Source organism: Macrobrachium nipponense, chromosome 26, assembly GCF_015104395.2.
Source record: "Macrobrachium nipponense isolate FS-2020 chromosome 26, ASM1510439v2, whole genome shotgun sequence".
In the NCBI taxonomy this organism is placed as follows: Eukaryota; Metazoa; Arthropoda; class Malacostraca; order Decapoda; family Palaemonidae; genus Macrobrachium; species Macrobrachium nipponense.
In genome coordinates, this window is record NC_087215.1 from 27869022 (window position 1) to 27887758 (window position 18737).

An 18737-nucleotide genomic window follows, 5' to 3' on the forward strand; every position below is an offset into this window, starting at 1 on the left:
ACACCGCGCCAGAGGGTTGCCACTTTCCCGGGGGGGGAGGGGGAGGGGAGGGGAGGGGATGGGTAGGTGGCATTTAACTTACGGGTTTTTACACCGCGCCAGAGGTTGCCACTTTCCCGGGGGGGGGAGGGGGGAGGGGAGGGGATGGGTAGGTTGGCATTAAAATTACGGGGGTTTTTACCCGCGCCGAGGTTGCCACTTTCCCGGGGGAGGGAGGGAGGGGATGGGTAGGGTGGCATAACTTACGGGTTTTTACACCGCAGAGGTTGCCACTTTCCCAGGGGGGGGAGGATGGGTAAGGTGGCATTAACTTTACGGGTTTTTACCAACCGGGGGGGCCAGGGGAGGGGGTTGACCTTTCCGGGGGGGAGGGGGAGGGGGAGGGGAGGGGATGGGTAGGTGGCATAACTTAGGGTTTTTACACCGCGCCAGAGGTTGCACTTTCCCGGGGGGGGAGGGGGAGGGGGTTGGGGGCCCAGGGGGATGGGTAGGGGCATTAACCTTACGGGTTTTTACACCGCGCCAGAGGTTTGCCACTTTCCCTGGGGGCGGGAGGGGGAGGGGAGGGGATGGGAGGTGGCATTAACTTACGGGTTTTGTTACACCGCGCCAGAGGTTGCCACTTTCCCGGGGGGGGAGGGGGAGGGGAGGGGATGGGTAGGTGGCATTAAACTTAACGGGTTTTTACACCGCGCCAGAAGGTTGCACTTCCCGGGGGGGGGGGAGGGGGGTGGGGGCAGGGGGAGGGGAAGGGGAAGGGTTGGGGCATTAACTTAGGGTTTTTACACCGCGCAGAGGTTGCCACTTTCCCGGGGGGGGAGGGGAGCGGGGAGGGGATGGGTAGTGGCATTAACTTACGGGTTTTTACACCGCGCCAGAGGTTGGCACTTTCCCGGGGGGGGAGGGGGTAGGGGGACGGGGATATGGGTAGGTGGCATAACTTACGGGTTTTTACACGCGCCAGAGGTTGCCACTTTTCCCGGGGGGGGAGGGGGAGGGGGGAGGGGAGGGGATGGGTCCCCGGGGGGCATTAACTTACGGGTTTTTAAACAAGCTCCCAGGGGGTTGCCACTTTCCCGGGGGGGAGGGGGAGAGGGGAGGGGATGGGTAGGGGGTGGCATTAACTTACGGGTTTTTACACCGCGCCAGAGGTTGCCACTTTCCCGGGGGGGGAGGGGAGGGGGATGGGGGAGGGGATGGGTAGGTGGCATTAAATTATGGGGGGTTTTTACACCGCGATTGAGGTTGCACTTGAGGGGGGGATAGGGGTGGGTAGGTGGCATTAAAATTACGGGTTTTTAACACCGCCCGCCAGAGGTTGCCCCACTTTCCGGGTGGGGGGATGGGGGAGGGGGGAGGGGATGGGTAGGGGGTTGGCATTAAACTACGGGTTTTTACACCCGCGCCAGAGGTTGCCACTTTCCCGGGGGGGGTGGGGGGAGGGGGGGGGTAGGGGGAGGGGGAGGGGAGGGGATGGGTTTGTGGCATCAACTTCGGGCAATTGCATCCTGAAGAGTCGAGGCATCGAGTCTTCAATTTTTTCCTCTTAATGGCATAAATTCTGTTATATTTGTTTAATAAGCGGCCTAGCAAGTAAGCAACATCTTCAGCGGAAAATGAAGTCCAGCAAAATATAAGTATTTTGATCAAATCGCTTTTCACTGGCGCTGGCAGTTCGTTTTGTACTACACACTGTCTGATTAGAACCCTTCAATTTATCTTTATCGAATTTTGGAGTCTCCTTCATATAGTCCCTGTATCGATATGCACCAAGTCGGCCTGCAAGACCAAAGTCCACGATTGTAGGCTTCTGTGTCTCTTCGTTAATCACTATATTTTTCCCGTGGAGGTCGTTATGTACTATGCCCTGACGATGCATGTTTGCGATGATCTCCGCAATCTTCTTTACCACTGATATTATTTCCATCGGTGTTCGGGCCGTTTGTAGTTGCCAGTCCCGAAAGGTAATTGTTCCAGCGTCACTCATGACAATGCCATATGGTGGTACCGCGGACACTGCGAAAACTTTCGGCACACCTTCGATACTCCTTACCGATCTCAGATTTGTTACTTCTTTCAATATTCCACGGAGAACTTTTGGAGTACTACAGTTATTTTCAAAGAGCTTAATCACGAGAGGTTTCTCGACGTCGCCGAAATGGTAGCGATAGCACATACCGAACATGCCGCTGCCAATTTTGTTGGACGAGAGAGGAACACCGGCCAAATTGACTACTGGGACGTTCATCCGCCTTAAAGCACTCATGAGTTTCCTCTCCTCGTGACGTAGTTTCTTGATCGCGGGGAAATTCTTTTACATTCCCTCAGAGTTTTTGGCGGCCTTGAAGGCTTCCTAAATTCTTTGCCTCGGTTTTCGATCTTTTGGCGAATCTTACACCAGCCTTTTCTTAAGAGATTTCCAATGTTTCTCTTCACGGTGAGGCTCCGGGTATCCATATCCTTTGTAACAATTCCTCTTTTGCGCAGGTTTTTCGGAACCTTTTCATTCTCTTTGATAACAGTGTCTCCTTTGTTCTCCAAATCCTCGGTACTGCCGTCCTTGCCTAATGTTTCCTTCCTCAGTGATTCTGCCTTTTCTTGCCTTTCTTCCGAGTCGCTGGTTCCTTCTCCCGAAGTTCTCTCTGATTCATCATCCTTCGTTTGTTCCTGCTTTGCCTCCCCTTTCTTCTCCGTGTTATTTTTATCTTTCCCCTCCATCCTTATCTTCCTCTGTTCCTTTGGCGTCACTGAACTGCTGTGAACCATCTCTGCTGGACGCGTCAAAGCATTAATTTGACCTTTCTGAATTTTGCAGAGGTCTCTCAGGCAGTCATTGATATCTCTTTCCCGTTGAAGTTCCTGCTGAAGCTTCATCAATTCGCCTTCCTCATTTTGGCGTTCAGAGAACTGTGTTGGGTGTTTTCCTGCGGAAAGCCTCAATTTTTCATTTTCCTTCCACAATTGAGCGTTCTCTCTCCTCATTTCCGCGTTCGCTTTTTCCAAGTCCTCATTTGTGTTTTGTAACATTGCTACCTCTTCCAGTTTCTCGTTAAGCCTTTTCTTCAACTGGTATTCATCTTGATGTCGTGTCTTGAGGGCTTCCCTGAGTTCGGTCCTTTCGTGTCTTAGTACTTTTAGTTCCGTTTCAAGGGATGAGATCCTCTTCCTGGCTGCTGACAATTGCTTCCGTTCACCTTGCAAGACTGAAGAAGCGAGAGTTTCGTCCTCCCTCTTGGCAAATGTTGGCTTCGAGGGGGAATGGCGGGCTTCTTCCTCCAGGCGACGAACCATTTCCTCCAGACGTACTCTTTGTTCAACTTCCTTCGTAAGTCGTTCCTCGTACTCTCGTAGTCTGCCTCGCTCATGTCTCCTTTCCTCTTGAATGATTCCGAGAAGAGCTCCTTGGAAAGTGCCATCAGTTTCCTTGTTTTGGGTCGAATGAGAACTAGCAAGCTTTCCCAGGCGGGTCAGCAATCCTCCGGACCCGTGGAAACGACCATATCACAGATAATAAGAAATATAAGAACTACACAACACAAAAAAGGAGTAGCGCACTGATACTCGTACATTATTTTTCTTGTGAATTTTTAACGCTCGCATCCGGAGGCTTTGATTCAAAATATGACTCCTAAGCTACGTACGTACATACATACATACATACATGCGTCAGGATTCAGGACACCTCCACGTCTCTGCCGACAGCCTCCACGTCAATCCCTGGTCTCACCTCACGCACAAACGCACACACACACTGGCACTGATACATAAGCATTTGAATATAGTCTATACATACATACGATATATGGAAGTATTTCCTATTAGTACATAAACTATCTCTCTCTCTTCTCTCCTCTTCTCTCTCTCTCTCTCCTCCTTCTCTCTCTCTCTCTCTCTCTCTCTCTCGCTCTCTCTCTCTCTCTCTCTCTTATATATATATATCTATATATATATATATATATATATATATATATATATATATATACTATATATATACACACACACACACACACACACACACACACACACACACATATATATATATATATATATATATATATATAGTATGTATGAGTATGTATGTATGTATGTATGTATGTATAAATTTGCTATTTATCAAATAGCAAATTTATATTAACAGTATTTGTCTATATGATTATATAATATTATATTATATATATATATATATATATATATATATATATATATATATATATATGTATAGATATATATATAATATATATTATATATATAATAAATTATATATATGTGTGTGTGTGTGTGTTGGTGGGGTGTGCGTGTATGTATAAATGTATTTTACTTTAATACAACAGTATAATATGAAGGTAAATAGGCCATAAAACACTATTTCTAAATATCTAGTTAAACTACGATCACCTATCCCGGGTACTATTTGATTCCCATTGACAGAACTCTGTCGATTTCTGTGCTAGACTTTCCTATGCTGATTTATTAAGTATATTGACAAATTAACCAGATTTGACGACTTACTTCAATATTTAATAGAACATTTAGACTCGTTTAAGTTTGAATTACCTACTAATGTTATTATTAATTGGGTATCCCTTTGTATAAAAAATTGTAAATTCAATTTCAATGATAATTTTTATGAACCAACATTTGGTATGGCCAATATTTACTAATATTTACAGGAAATTTTTTATCTGGACTTATTCCAAAAATTTATTTTTTGAGGTATTTTGGGTTAGATAGGTAGAATTTTTTTTTTTGTATAATAAAAGAAAATGTAATCATTTGTTGATTTCCTGCCTACAATTAATAATCTTGTACCATCCATAAATTTCACAATAGAATATGAAGAAAATAATGATATATATACCATTTTTGGATGTCTTAGTTATTAGAAATGACACCAATTTTAGTTTTAAAGTATATAGGAAACCAACGAATAACTTGTCCTATAAAGATGTCAACATTTTCCAGTATGTATCTCAGAGCTCTTAGAATTTGTAGTCCGGAGTTTTTAGAAAATAGAGTTTAAAATTATTGAAGAAATAGGATATTCATTATGTTACCCTCCATATTTTTTGAAAAGAAATAGGAGATTCATTATGTTACCCTCCATATTTTTTGGAACTTTGTAAAAATAAAGCAAAAAAGACGTATTATAACCCAGTCAATGTCAGCAAATAATTTAAGAATATTCTGTGTACACCATTTCATCCCAATTTCATTCCTGCTGTACCTATTTTAAAAACTATTGTAATAACTTAGTATTTATAGATAATAATATTTGAAGAATAAACTAATTAAGAATAGCCCTCCAAACTCAAACAATATTTTATATAGTGTTCCTTGTAAAGAATGTAATAAGATTTATGTTGGGCAGACTTCAAAAGGGCTAAATATACGATGTTCTCGGCACAAATATGCCATTTCAACAGGGAGGTTTCATAGGTGGAGGTGTCACAGGTCAGTTTCCCTAGACTCATCCGTGAAGCCACCAAGGCTCGCCCTCCGTGTAGGGCAGGAAGTACCAAATCCTGTGCCCGCCACAAGACCTTTAAAAACACCCACTTTGTTATTATCCTTTTATCATAAGGAAGTTCAAATTCTGTATTAACATTGAGATATATTGACAAAATATTTCATTGGCACAACATAAAAAAAAAGAATAAAATTTACAAATACAGCAAGAAAGACTGGACAAAAAGTCCATTCTCCTGCAAGGAGTTAAACCTCCTTCTTCTCCTGAGGACAAAATATCCACGATTATTAAGATATAAAGTCAAATGGTTAAATGACTGAACAGGTGAAAGGTGGTCAGGGTACATGAATTTCTGACCTGGGAAGTCATAAGGCTAATGTGTTCATCTTTGAATGGCAGTTTGTCTCTTTGGTCTGCTTGGGTTTAGCAGCGGATTGAGATAGGACCAAGCAACCACAAGCCAAACGAAAATCTCGTAGTACCCATTCCTTTACAACCGAAATAAAAGGGGCTCTGTTAATTGAGAAGATATGAGAGGTCATCCTATGTAACCGCTGCAAACAACAATTATTTATCATATGCATCCATAAAAGGCAAATTAACTACTGGCGACGTTTTCATTGTGTTTTGGGCTAAGCAACTTGGCTGAGAAGTGCTTAGCAGCTTAAGTCTATCTGACCTGGAGGTACTTTCCCGCCACTGCTTCCACAGGTAAGACCAAGTGGATTATATGTGATGGTTCAGTATCGTACATTTGCTCATATCATTTAGAGCAAATGTTCTGTCTTATAAAACTCTTATCACCGAGATGCCAATTTTCTGGGATTTTTCCTTCCCCAAACTGAAGTATGCATTATTGGTATATATGATAGGCCAACTGACTCACGAAACATCGTTTCACAACGCAAACATATTTCTATGACGTCATCTGACGGGTGAATTAGATGACTTTTACTTTTCATCTTCATCAAAGACTGGATTGCGACACGGTCACTCCCAGTAAGGGCATCTATACATGTTTCACACTTTTAGAGATTTTTTAGTTTGTGCACAACAAATCCAGCTAATATAGGCGACAATGCTATTTGAACATAATGACAGGTGACGAGTGCTAGGAATGTGTGTGTACTACTCACTATCAACATCTGGTACAATCTCAAAAATGTCACGAGTCAAAATGTTGATATCAGCCACAGAGGAATTTATAACTAGAACTGAAGGGTTGCCTAATTGTGCTTCGTTTTTAGAACTACTAGATGTTGTCAGTATACGACCTGAATCTGATGGTATGCAGTTTCCACGGAGTAGTACATCTTGCACATCACTGTGCACCAAAATCCGTTTGTATGCAGCAGAAAACTGACCAACTGTAGGATTGTAATTGCCTCCTCCCATGCTTCTGAGCTGACTGAAAAAAAAAAAAAAGAAAAAAAAAAAATGTGTGTGATCCTGGTTCATTTTATGTCATCAAAAATTTTAATTGTGGCTCAGGACATCCAACTAAATTATCATATAAGGTAATTAAAATAATATTCCTTGGAAAGTTTTTTTTTTTTTTTAACTTAAACTCACGGGACGGGCAAGGTAAAGTCCGTCAGTAGACCAGGCTTGAGGAAACAAAATTAAAATAATATTCCCTGGATTTTTTTTTAACAAAAACTCACGGGACAGGCAAGGTAAAGTCCGTCAGTAGCCCAGGCTTGAGGAAACAAAATTAAAATGATGTTCCTTGGCCTCTGAACCATCTTGAGTCATTCGAATACGAAAAGATGAATAACTTTTTCTTATCTCTGACGTAGATTTTCCGGCGTAACTCGACCTTCTACTTGCTATTGACGTTTTTATTACGTTTTTTTACTCTCTCGCTCTCGAGTTTAGCGTTTGGACACGAAAGGCCGTTCGTTGTCATGTAAAAAGAGTTGGTCGTTATATGGGATTGCTCTCTCTCTCTCTCTCTCTCTCTCTCTCTCTCTCTCTCTCTCTCTCTCTCTCTCTCTCTCTCTCTCTCTCTCTCTCCAGGAATATCTGACGATCCTAATGATTCCTGGTTGTAGTTATAAAAGAAATAAATTTCTCTCTTGTACACATACGTACACACATACGTACGCACATACATGCAGATATACATTCATGCCTGAAGACTCGGTAAATTGACGTGAGCGCTGCATTTGCACAGATATGCATAGTATACTCGTAAGTGCAATTTAACTCTTGTAAGGAACGTAGTGTAGCAGATATAAATGAATATAATAGTTGCCATGGCATATCTTTAGTACATTAATGCACACACATCCACAGTACACGCGTGTTGAACGTTCTAATGCAAGTTTGTGAATCGATCAGTGCATTGGCATTTTCCCTGCACCAGGGGATCAACTAAGACATATAGATACACATATATGTATATTTTGTATATATTGTATATATACATATGTTCATATGTACACACACACACACAATACACACACACACACACACACACACACACACACACATATATATATATATATATATATATATATATGTTATATATTTATAAGAGATTACGTAAAAAGCAGAAATCGTTATATAAAATCGCTGAGAAGATAGATACTGCGAGAGAGAAATAAAGTGAATATTTAAGATAAGAATAATGATTATGTACTACATAATCATTATTTTTATTTTAAATATTTCTCTCTCTCTCTCTCTCTCTCTCTCTATCTCTCTCTCTCTCTCTATATATATATATATATATATATATATATATAAAATATATATATATATATCTATATATTATATATATTATGAATTATATATATTATATATATATGTATATATGTATTGTTTGTATGTACAAACATATACCTACATAGAGTCTACAAATATGTATATCCGTCTGCTCTACATATATTCAATACATATATGTTTGTGTGTGTTTCACTGCCATGTTTTTTGTCCGACCCGCCTTCAACGACTCCAAGCAGTCTGAAATTATGGATGTTTGCATTACCAAAAAGGCGCCAATACCTCACCCACCTCCATCCTTCAGGCTCCGTGCGGCGGACCCATGATTCACGCCTTGGCGTGATTGCATCGCTCAGAGAAATCCCTGACCTTTTCCTCCGTGAAATCTGACAGTTGGGTTTATCCAGGAGGTGGTAGTTATCACCGAGTTGTTCAAAGGAAGTAAGTTTATGTAGGAGTTTCTAGTTGACGCGTCTTTGTCTATGACCATTGAAAGCGAGTTTCAGTGTCTATCCCTTGCGGTTAACACTTTTTATATAAGAATGTGCTCTCTGATTTCAATTTTGAAGTTGACTTGGCCTGTGGGTCCTTGAAGATGGTTTCCTTTTCGTTCAGTCGTCCAATTCTGATTCCTTGACTTCAGTGGACCCGTAGGGGAGTAGTGCCATCAGTGCACCTCATGCGGTTTACTGTAGGCATTACTTGAGGTTCTTTGCAAGGTGCCTTTGGTCCCTAGCTGCAACCCCTTTCATTGCTTTTACTGTACCTCCGTTCATATTCTCTTTCTTTCATCATACTTTCCACACTCTCCTAACAATAGATTCATAGTGCAACTGCGAGATTTTCCTCCTGTTACGCCTTTCAAACCTTTAACTGTCAATTTACGTTTCAGCGCTGAATGACCTTATAGGTCCCAGCGCTTGGCTTTTGGCCTAAAATTTATATTCAATCAGTTGACTTCACTGGGATCATTTGCACCTTTCTCCAGATTCTCAGGGTTTGTTGATCCAACTTGGTTTGATGTCGGTTTCCATTTAATGCTGACAAACAAGTAGACAATCTAAATAAATATCCGATTTTTTATTTGATGTCGGCAATAAACTGCAAACTAGTAGTAAAGTACTTTTTGACGTGGATTTTATGACGAATCCGAACTTCGAAATTCCTTTATCATTTACCGAAATGCACGCTCCTTGATATGTTCAAAGTTAATTGACACAACATCCGCTATTTCATATATTGACATTATATATATATATATTGAACCAAACAAAAACTTCTTTCAGTTTTCTTCTGAAGATTGAAAAAGAAACCCACAAAATAATTTTTACAGAGCAAATGTAGAGAGTACGTGAATAAACAAAACTAAGAAAATAGTTGCCCTCCCTTTTATGCTTAAAATGAAACAAATCACTTCAAAAATGAAAGAAAGTAAATATAAATTTGTATATACCTTTGATAATACCGTAAAAAACAAAGTATGTAAAAATAAATTGGAAGGAGAAGACAGTAATACAGATGATGTAGCGGGGGTACATAATCAGTTGCAACAATTGTGGAGACAGAATTATGTGGGGGAATCAGGAAGGGGAATGAAGGACTAAAATTCAAGAACATAGAAGGGTAGTACAACTTAACTCTCAGGGGAGTGCTATAGCTAGGCATTGTTGGGAAAATGACCATACGATGGATCTCAAAAACAGTAGGCTTATATACAAAAGCAACAAAATTAGTCACAGGAGAGTAGTAGAAGGTGCAATCATCAGAGAGATTAAAGTAATAGAAAATCCCATAAGCCGAGCTTTGATATTAAAAGAAGCTAAGATTGACCCTGCTGACCTGGAGATTAGGTTTCCTGCCCAACAGACTTTAGGTGACCACACCCTTACCACAAGGATTAATCCCATTGACCATCAGCTCAGGATACAGAGCGACAAGAGGGGATTGGCAACCTTCTCAAGGAAACCAGAACAGCCATCACATAAATGACAACTCAACGAGAAGATCCAGAAGACTGCTGGGCCTTGACCTAGGCTAACATCCCAAACATCTTTTGAAAATGGGCCACAGATAGGGCCTGAAAGTACTCGAGTGTGTAGTAAAACTAAACGTAAATATTTCGAAGTAAACAAGTTACAAAGTGATTTTGTGGGTTTCTTTTTCAATTATATATATATATATATATATATATAGTATATATATATATATATATATATATATATATATATATATATATTATATATATGTGTGTGTGTGTGTGTGTGTGTGTGTGTGTGTCTGTGTAATTTGGGCTTATGTATATGTAGATTTAAATTTTATGTATATACATAAGTATATGTAAATTTATGTATAAATATATATGTACACATATATATATATATATATATAAAAAAATGTATATAAATATTATTTTATATATAATAAATATATATATAATGCCGTTCTGTTTGCTTAGAACTGACGACAAAGATCAAATGCTATAAGCTATTTCCTTTCCTATCCCCCATGAAAACGAAAGTGCCGTTCTTCAGATACGACGCGTAATATTCTAAAATGCCTGTTATACATGCTGTACGAAACATGTAATAGAGATGATTGACACCTCCTTACTGTTGCTTTTCCGCCACGGGAGATGATTAGTAAGGCCCTTGATGATTAGGTGACACGCTCCCCCGCGGATCGAACTCAGGTGCGTTGAACATGTGGCGAATAGGTTTTCGAGACTTTAGCTTCTTGGATGAATGCATATTTTGTAACGTGATTCTATTTGTTATAAGACAAGTCTCGTATAATGTGGGAGTTGTGGTTTATCTGACGTGACGAGCGATGTTTTTGACGAATATGAAATACCACTATTGATTATGGTAACTTCTACACCAGATATATATATATATATATATATATATATATATATATATATATTTCTATATATATATATTATATATAATATATATATATATATATATATATATATATATATATATATATATATATATATATGTATATTACATATATATATTATATATATATATGTATATATATAATATATATATATATATATATTATATATGTATATATATGTATATTTATATATATTTATTTATATATGTATATATATATATATATATATCTATATATATATATATATATATATATATATATATATATATATTATATATATATATACACTTATATACATTAATGCTTATTTTACTGTAATACAACAGCATATGAAGATAAAGGCCCAAAAACACTATTTTAACGTTGTAATGTTAAAATAGTGTTTTAGGGTTTTTATCTTCACACACACCACACACATATACATATATAATATATATATATATATATATATATATATATATATATATATATATATATATGTTTGATTTTTTTAAAATGAGGCCTCTTGACTGAATATGGGTGATTTGTGGAACCATCATTCAACTTTAGTTAAGACTATAAATATTCGGCCATCTAAATCAAATGTGATATTGATTAAAAAAAAAAAAGTGGGCTTCTAAACTCGAATATATTGGAACCGACTCATAACGACATATCCCGTTGGGGGGGGGGGATAGTGCCGTCAGCGCACTTTATGCGGTGCACTGTAGGCCCCTAGCTGCCACCCTTTTCGTTCCTTTTACTTTACCTCCTTTCGTATTATTGTTCTTTTTACTGTCCACCCTCTCCTAACAATTGATTCATAGTGCAAACGAGAGGTTTTCCTTCTGTTACGCCTTTCAAACCTTTTACTGTTAATTTCCGTTTCAACGCTGAATGACCTCATAGGTCCCAGTGCTTGGCTTTTGGCCTATATTCTATGTCCAGTTCAGTTCAGGTCTTATGATGTATGACGCTCATAGCCATCGACTGTGAAGACTTCGTAACATGCGAGCTGAAGTAGATAATGAGAATGACTTTAAATTAAAGCCCACTTTAGATTGAAGTCCATCTTGAATTATCGTGAGAATCGTTTCGCGAGACTATTTTTAATTAACCTTGACTTTCTTCACGAGACAAACGTGGGTATTCTACGACTTGGTACTTGCTGCACGAGACGCCCTCATAATGAACGCCTACGCCAACGATCTGTCAAATTTTGAAGAGTTCGGGATTTTTTTTTTTTTTTCGTTGTCCACATTCGTGTTTAATTTTGGAGGTCCTCTCTTGGTACACCAGACGGGTCCCTGTTATTTTTCTGTTAGAAATATAATTTTCTCAGACATATTTATAATTTTCTTAAACAAATATGTCTTCTATGCCTCGATCAGTTCGTTGCCTGCTGAGTTTAATTGATATGAATTTGATTTTTAATTTTTATAAAAAGAAAGCACCTTGTTTGAACTGCAAATGTTTCGTGGGATGTTTAGTAATTTTAATGATAAGTCCATTGATCCGTCAAAGCGCCTCAGTGGCGTGATCGATATGGTCTTGGCCTGCCACCTCGGTGGCGCTGCGAGTTCGATTCTCGGGCATTCCATTGAGGTGTGAGTGATGTGTATTTCTGGTGATAGAAGTTCACTCTCGACGTGGTTCGGAAGTCACGTAAAGCCGTTGGTCCCGTTGCTGAATAACCGCTGGTTCCATGCAACGTAAAAACGCCATACAAACAAACATTGATCAGTCAGGCGCTTTGCTTTGTGAATATAACAACATGGAAAAAGCTTCCTTTGTGGTTATGAACGCTATAAGATTTTCAGTAAAAAATTTTTTTTAAAATGAACTTTATCACCCAAGAACTCCGATTAGACTTCTCATGCATTTTGTTACGGAACCGGGCAGCGCTCGGCTCATAAAAAGGAACTCGATGTCGGCAAATTATTAGTTTTTAAGGAAGGGAATTGCATGCAGCGCGAGAATTTCTGTTTTAAATCTCTTAAGTAAAGAGTCGCCGGGATACTTATAACTTTGTAGAAAAATGAATGCGTAGAATTGCAGCTAAGGATTCAGAAGTTACTCAAGAAAACAATGGAAAGTCGAAGGAGTCTTTGTGAGTCGTATCGATTAAATGCTGGGAGCGTATTTGGTTATGCTTTTGTGGATGGAATGGACAAAGTTTTCGTGCGCCATCTTTTGTAATAAAAGAGAAATGACTGGCCTAGATTATATATTATAAATGTAGTTTATAAATTATCTATATACACAGAAATGGATGAATTATATACGCTTGTTAATATGTACTGTAGGTTATGCTGTTTCAAATGGACGTATTACCTCATTTGATATTTTGGTATTTTTCATTTGTTCAACTACTATTCTTGGTTTATCGTTATTTTACTGCTGAATAGTTTGTAGCTCAAACTGCTAGTTTTTGATGACTGTATGTTTGAAAATTTTAGGCCTTTCTTGACTGCATACACTTTAAACTTTATCTCTTCAGGACGAATCTGTTAAACTGATAAAATATCCATTAGTATATACAAGTATATATAAAACTACGAAAACGCTTAGTATACATTAATCACCATATCGACAATACATAACACTATGTGGAATACAACTGAATTACCATATCTTCGTGCCTAAGAAGATTACCAGCATAACTTTGAACCGCATTGAGCAATTTCAGCCGAATTTGGTAGACATATGATTTACTAACTGATAAAGAATACTGCGGGGGTAAGACATCACTAGCACCAAAGGGCACCAAAGGGCACCAAAGGGCACCAAAGGGGGTTGGGCTTGGGGTTGGGGTGGGAAGGACTTCCCTAAAACGGGGCTGGTGCTGCCCGTAGACTTTAGTAACTAAATAACCTTGACGGGTTTCCCATACTTCATTTCAAACGCAGAAAAAAGAAAACAAAAATAAATAAAGTCGCAGAAACTGTGGTTGCGCTCCCACCAGACTTCTTCCTAAGCTCACTTGATCTGGCTGGATTTACCACCACATCGTCTTTTACTGAAAGTAGAATCTCCAATTATTTTATGACGTAACCTTGATCCGCCAAGACTTTGCAACTGCGCAAGGCTTTGTGTTATTATTATTATTATTATTATTATTATTATTATTATTATTATTATTATTATTATTATTATTATTATTATACCGATAGGGGAAACCTATTCACATGGAACAAACTGACTCGAAATTCCAAGCTTCCAAAGAATGTTGGTTTCAAATTAAATCACTAATTTTTTTCAGAAAAAAAAATAATGATTAAAATTTTTTTTTACAAAATTTGAAACAAACAAATTGAAAATATGGTTTGGAGGTTAATAAAAAGTTAAGCATAACTGTGCTGCATCTATGTATTTTGATAAAAAAAAATTGCAAGTACATACATTATGCCAGAACTGGAAACCTAAAAGATAAATCAATAGTAATTCTGGCATGAAATACATTTTGGTGAGAAAAAGGATTGAAAAAACATCTAACAAATCAAAAAAAAAAAAACAAATAAAAAAAAATCAAATTAATAAAATCAAATAAATCACTGATTTTTTTATTTTAATTTTTTTTTTTTAAATCACCAACCCTGGTTTCAAACTCCCACCACAGACCCCATACTGCAGCAGTAACTGATCATGACACAGCACTGATTTTTTCATCAGCCTGGGGGAGGCTCGAACTCGCGACATCTGAGCGGTACGTCCCTAGCGACCATACCAGCGGACCAGCTGAAGTAGATGTTGGACAGTGTAACTGAAGCAACTATCTTAACAGGGAAGGGAGAGAGTGGGACAAGTTTTCATCCTACGGAGACCTCTCATTTTGACGAATCTCCCTTTTCCTGTGGCCCGTAGGGGCCTAGTGCCGTCAGTGCACCTCATGGATGCACTGTAGGCACTACTTAAGGTTCTTTGCAGCGTGCTTCGGCCCCTAGCTGCAACCCCTTTCGTTCCTTTTACTGTACCTACTTTCATATTCTATTTCTTCAGCTTACTTTCCACCCTCTCGTAACAATTGATTCATATTAGAACTGCCATGTTTTCCTCCCTGTTAAATCTTTCAAACCTTTTACTATCAATTTCCATTTCAGCGCTGAATGACCTCGTAGGTCCCAGTGCTTGGCCTTTGGCCTAAATTCCATATTCAATTTAATTCCCTTTTCCATTGAGACTGGCGTTCTCGATCACGACCAGCAAGATACTACAGGGACTGTCTATTAATTTCTGTGGAATGGATTTGAGATCGCCATAGCTACGATATATGTTGATAGATTTTGGAACGTAACGAATATTTTTGGTGATTTTTCGAAACATACCGTAACCCATAACCTAATTAAACAGTTTTGATATGTAGAATACTTGGACCTCAAAATGCCCCATGCTCATGGGAACTAACAAATTCTTTACCTTATTACGAGAAGTAACAATACCCTCTTTGTGTATAATATGTTGTTATTTGCTTTTGAGATTACATAGGAGATGCTTCCATTTCAGAAAATACAGTTAACCCCATGTTTCATTGATCATTATTTGTTTCATTCCACTACGGCTCTGAATGACCAAAAATAGGTCCAAGTGCTTGGGCTTGTCCCTAAATTTCATAATCCATCCAGCCAATCCTAACCCCTATGTCCTCGAAGACAGCCTGTCAGAATCGTCCCAAATAACAATCAAGGTTAAGGAGAGAGAGAGAGAGAGAGAGAGAGAGAGAGAGAGAGAGAGAGAGAGAGATAATGATAGGACAGTTATTTATCGACCCTCCTTAATTTATTTTTTCATGGCATGGCCAATTGAGGCGGGTTAGAATATCGTCTACGTCTAATAAAAAGGTAGTTGTGGTAAAGCAAAGGACTGGATCGTGCTTAGGTGTCACGACATGTCTGCCAATACTCTCTCTCTCTCTCTCTCTCTCTCTCTCTCTCTCTCTCTCTCGACCTTTACACGTGATTTTACAAATTAAATGTCTTGTAGTAACTCTCTCTCTCTCTCTCTCTCTCGACCTTTACACGTGATTTTACAAATTAAATGTGTTGTAGTGAACTCTCTCTCTCTCTCTCTCTCTCTCTCTCTCTCTCTCTCTCTCTCTCTCTCTCTCCCTTTACCCGTTATTTTACAAATTAAATGTTGTAGTTTACTCTCTCTCTCTCTCTCTCTCTCTCTCTCTCTCTCTCTCTCTCTCTCTACCTTTACACGTGATTTTACAAATTAAATGTTGTAGTTTACTCTCTCTCTCTCTCTCTCTCTCTCTCTCTCTCTCTCTCTCTCTCTCTCTCTCTCTCTACCCGTGATTTTACAAATTAAATGTGTAGTTAACCTTGAATTTTTAGTCTTAAAAGGACAAGAGGAAGAAAAAGGAGTAGGAGGCCCTTGGAATTTGTGCCGCTCGTCAGCCCTTGACAACAAACTACTTCGTCCTCCTCACCAACAACAGGCTTCCTCAAGTTGAGAACCATTACTCACGACTGGAGAAGCCGCCACCTATCAAGCCCGAGATTAGTGGTGTTTCTCGAGTCGTGATTTTCAAGTCGTTGTTGACACGAGTGGCCCTCGGGTAAATGCTCTTGCATGTCCTGTTAATGGTGGAGTCTCCTTCACTTTAGTCTGTTACGACTTCTGTTTTGCTCTCCACCTACCCCTCCTCTTCTCCTCATGAGTCTTCCCCCCCCCACCCCCCCTTGTGTTCTCCTTACCTCATTCCAGGGATTCCCTATCACTATCTTCATTCTTAATTATTTCCCATTTTTAGATCTCATTTCCGTCCTTGAACCTTCTCCCTTTTCATTTCCAAGACTTTCATTCCCTCGTTCTCCCCCTCCTTTCTTCTTTATCTTCTGTCTCTCTCCTCCCCCTTTCATGCTCTCCTCCTCATTTGTTTCCAGGGTCTACTTCGACGCACCCTCCCTCTCCTATGCCCCCACATCTCCCCCCCCTCCCCTTAAGTCCACGTCCTCCTTTCTAAGGTTTGTTAGGTTAGAGAAAAAGTATTCTGCTTCATAGGTTAATGATAGAAGAGAATTCCTGTCTGGGGTCGCTTCTACACTTAGGTTAGTTAGTGATATTGCGGAAAGACACAGTAATTATCGTGTCTGCAACGTTATGAATGCTTTAGTTACTGGAGAGAGAGAGAGAGAGAGAGAGAATTCGGTAAGGTAGTTTACTGTTTCGAATATTTTGTTTCCCGTTCTGTTCATTAGCCATATTTAAATCGCCCGTTCCCTGATAAGGCAAATTTTGTAATTAGATGGTTGTAAATTAGCTGTTCCCTAAATAATAAGCATTCGTAATTAGATATTTGTAAATTAGCTGTTCCCTTACTAAGCACTCTTAGCTAGACATTTCTTGTAGTTGGAGGACGAACAAATCCAGAATGAATAGCAAAGAGGGAATTATGAAGAAAGGAGGAGAAAGACGCACAGACATTCGTGCCAGCCATCCTTGAAACTTATCCGTGTAATTTCAGATAAGGAAAGGTTAAAGTTGAAGTAATGAACAATATTGAATTCTGGACCAAAAGGAGGTTAGCTCAGGAAAGCATTACGCAAGACCTTCTATTCTAAGTTCCATTACTGTCCTGAGTGCAGATGTTAATCTCTTTCGTTTTTTCTTTCTCATCGTATCTTAGTCTGTGAATGTGTTAGACTAGAAATCAGGAATTGGCCAGATATTTTCTTAATTTCATGCATTTTATTTTAAATTCAAATATATAATAATAATAATAATAATAATAATAATAATAATAAATAATAATAATATTTTGGAAGAAGACCCTCTTTTAAACAAATTCTGTTGAATAAAAATGGCGAATCAGCAAATTAATCTTATGTTATCTTTTCTATTTTTCTTTTTGTTTTTACTCGCTTTTCGGCCTCAGCGATACTTCGCAATAATTGTCCAATATTCATATTAGGGATAATGCTGAAAGTGGTACTATTTGATTCGGAACAGGCTTAATTAATCAAAGCTGGTATTATCAGTATACTGGTATTATCAGTATACTGATACTATCAGAATACTGGTATATGGGTAGGAGTTTCTCTGGTTCAAATCAAGCAGGGGTCGTCGTCGGTGTTGGTATCGTTCCGTAAGAGGGGTCAATGTCAGGCCGGGGTCGTCTCTGGTATTCAGCTGGTATTACTGCTGGTATAGCTCTGGCTTATCGCGACGTTTCAACCTTCTCGTAGGTCATCTTCTTGGCTGGTTAGCAGTAGAAGTGAAGAGATGGTGCCTGCATGCCGATATTTATATTTATATTTTACCGCAGGTAGGACTCATGACATTCATTCCCGATACACTACTCGAGCGCTCGCACGGCTGCATCCCTGCAACCATCGACGAGAGATCCCAGACTTCGCCCCAGACCAGCTCGACCAATGAGAACGCAGCTCTAGGATCGAGCCGCTATAAAGTATCGGCATGCAGACACCCATCTCTTCACTTCTACTGCTAACCAGCCAAGAAGATGACCTACGAGAAGGTTGAAACGTCGCGATAAGCCAGAGCTACACCAGCAGTAATACCAGCTTGAATACCAGAGAGACGACCCCGGCCTGACATTGACCTCTCTTACGGAATGATACCAACACCCTGCTTGATCTGAACCAGAGGAACGCCTTCCCATATACCAGTATTCTGATAATACCAGTAAGTATACTGA

The 18737-nt window shown here is 39.2% G+C and overlaps 2 protein-coding genes across 2 annotated transcripts in view; one reads left to right on the plus strand and one right to left on the minus strand.

The window, feature by feature from the left end:
* The window catches only part of LOC135200099 (uncharacterized), a 643452-nt gene that overhangs the window by 25780 nt on the left and 598935 nt on the right, over positions 1–18737 (plus strand). The gene's annotated exons all lie outside the window — the stretch shown is intronic.
* LOC135199605 (RAF proto-oncogene serine/threonine-protein kinase-like) lies at positions 1607–2266 on the minus strand. The gene has a single exon (XM_064227762.1). It carries the CDS (start codon positions 2264–2266, stop codon positions 1607–1609), a length of 660 nt encoding a protein of 219 aa, XP_064083832.1.

Bases quoted from the DNA above. Each gene is read 5' to 3' on its own strand.
- LOC135199605 (XM_064227762.1), bottom strand. From the start codon at position 2,266: ATGAGTGCTTTAAGGCGGATGAACGTCCCAGTAGTCAATTTGGCCGGT.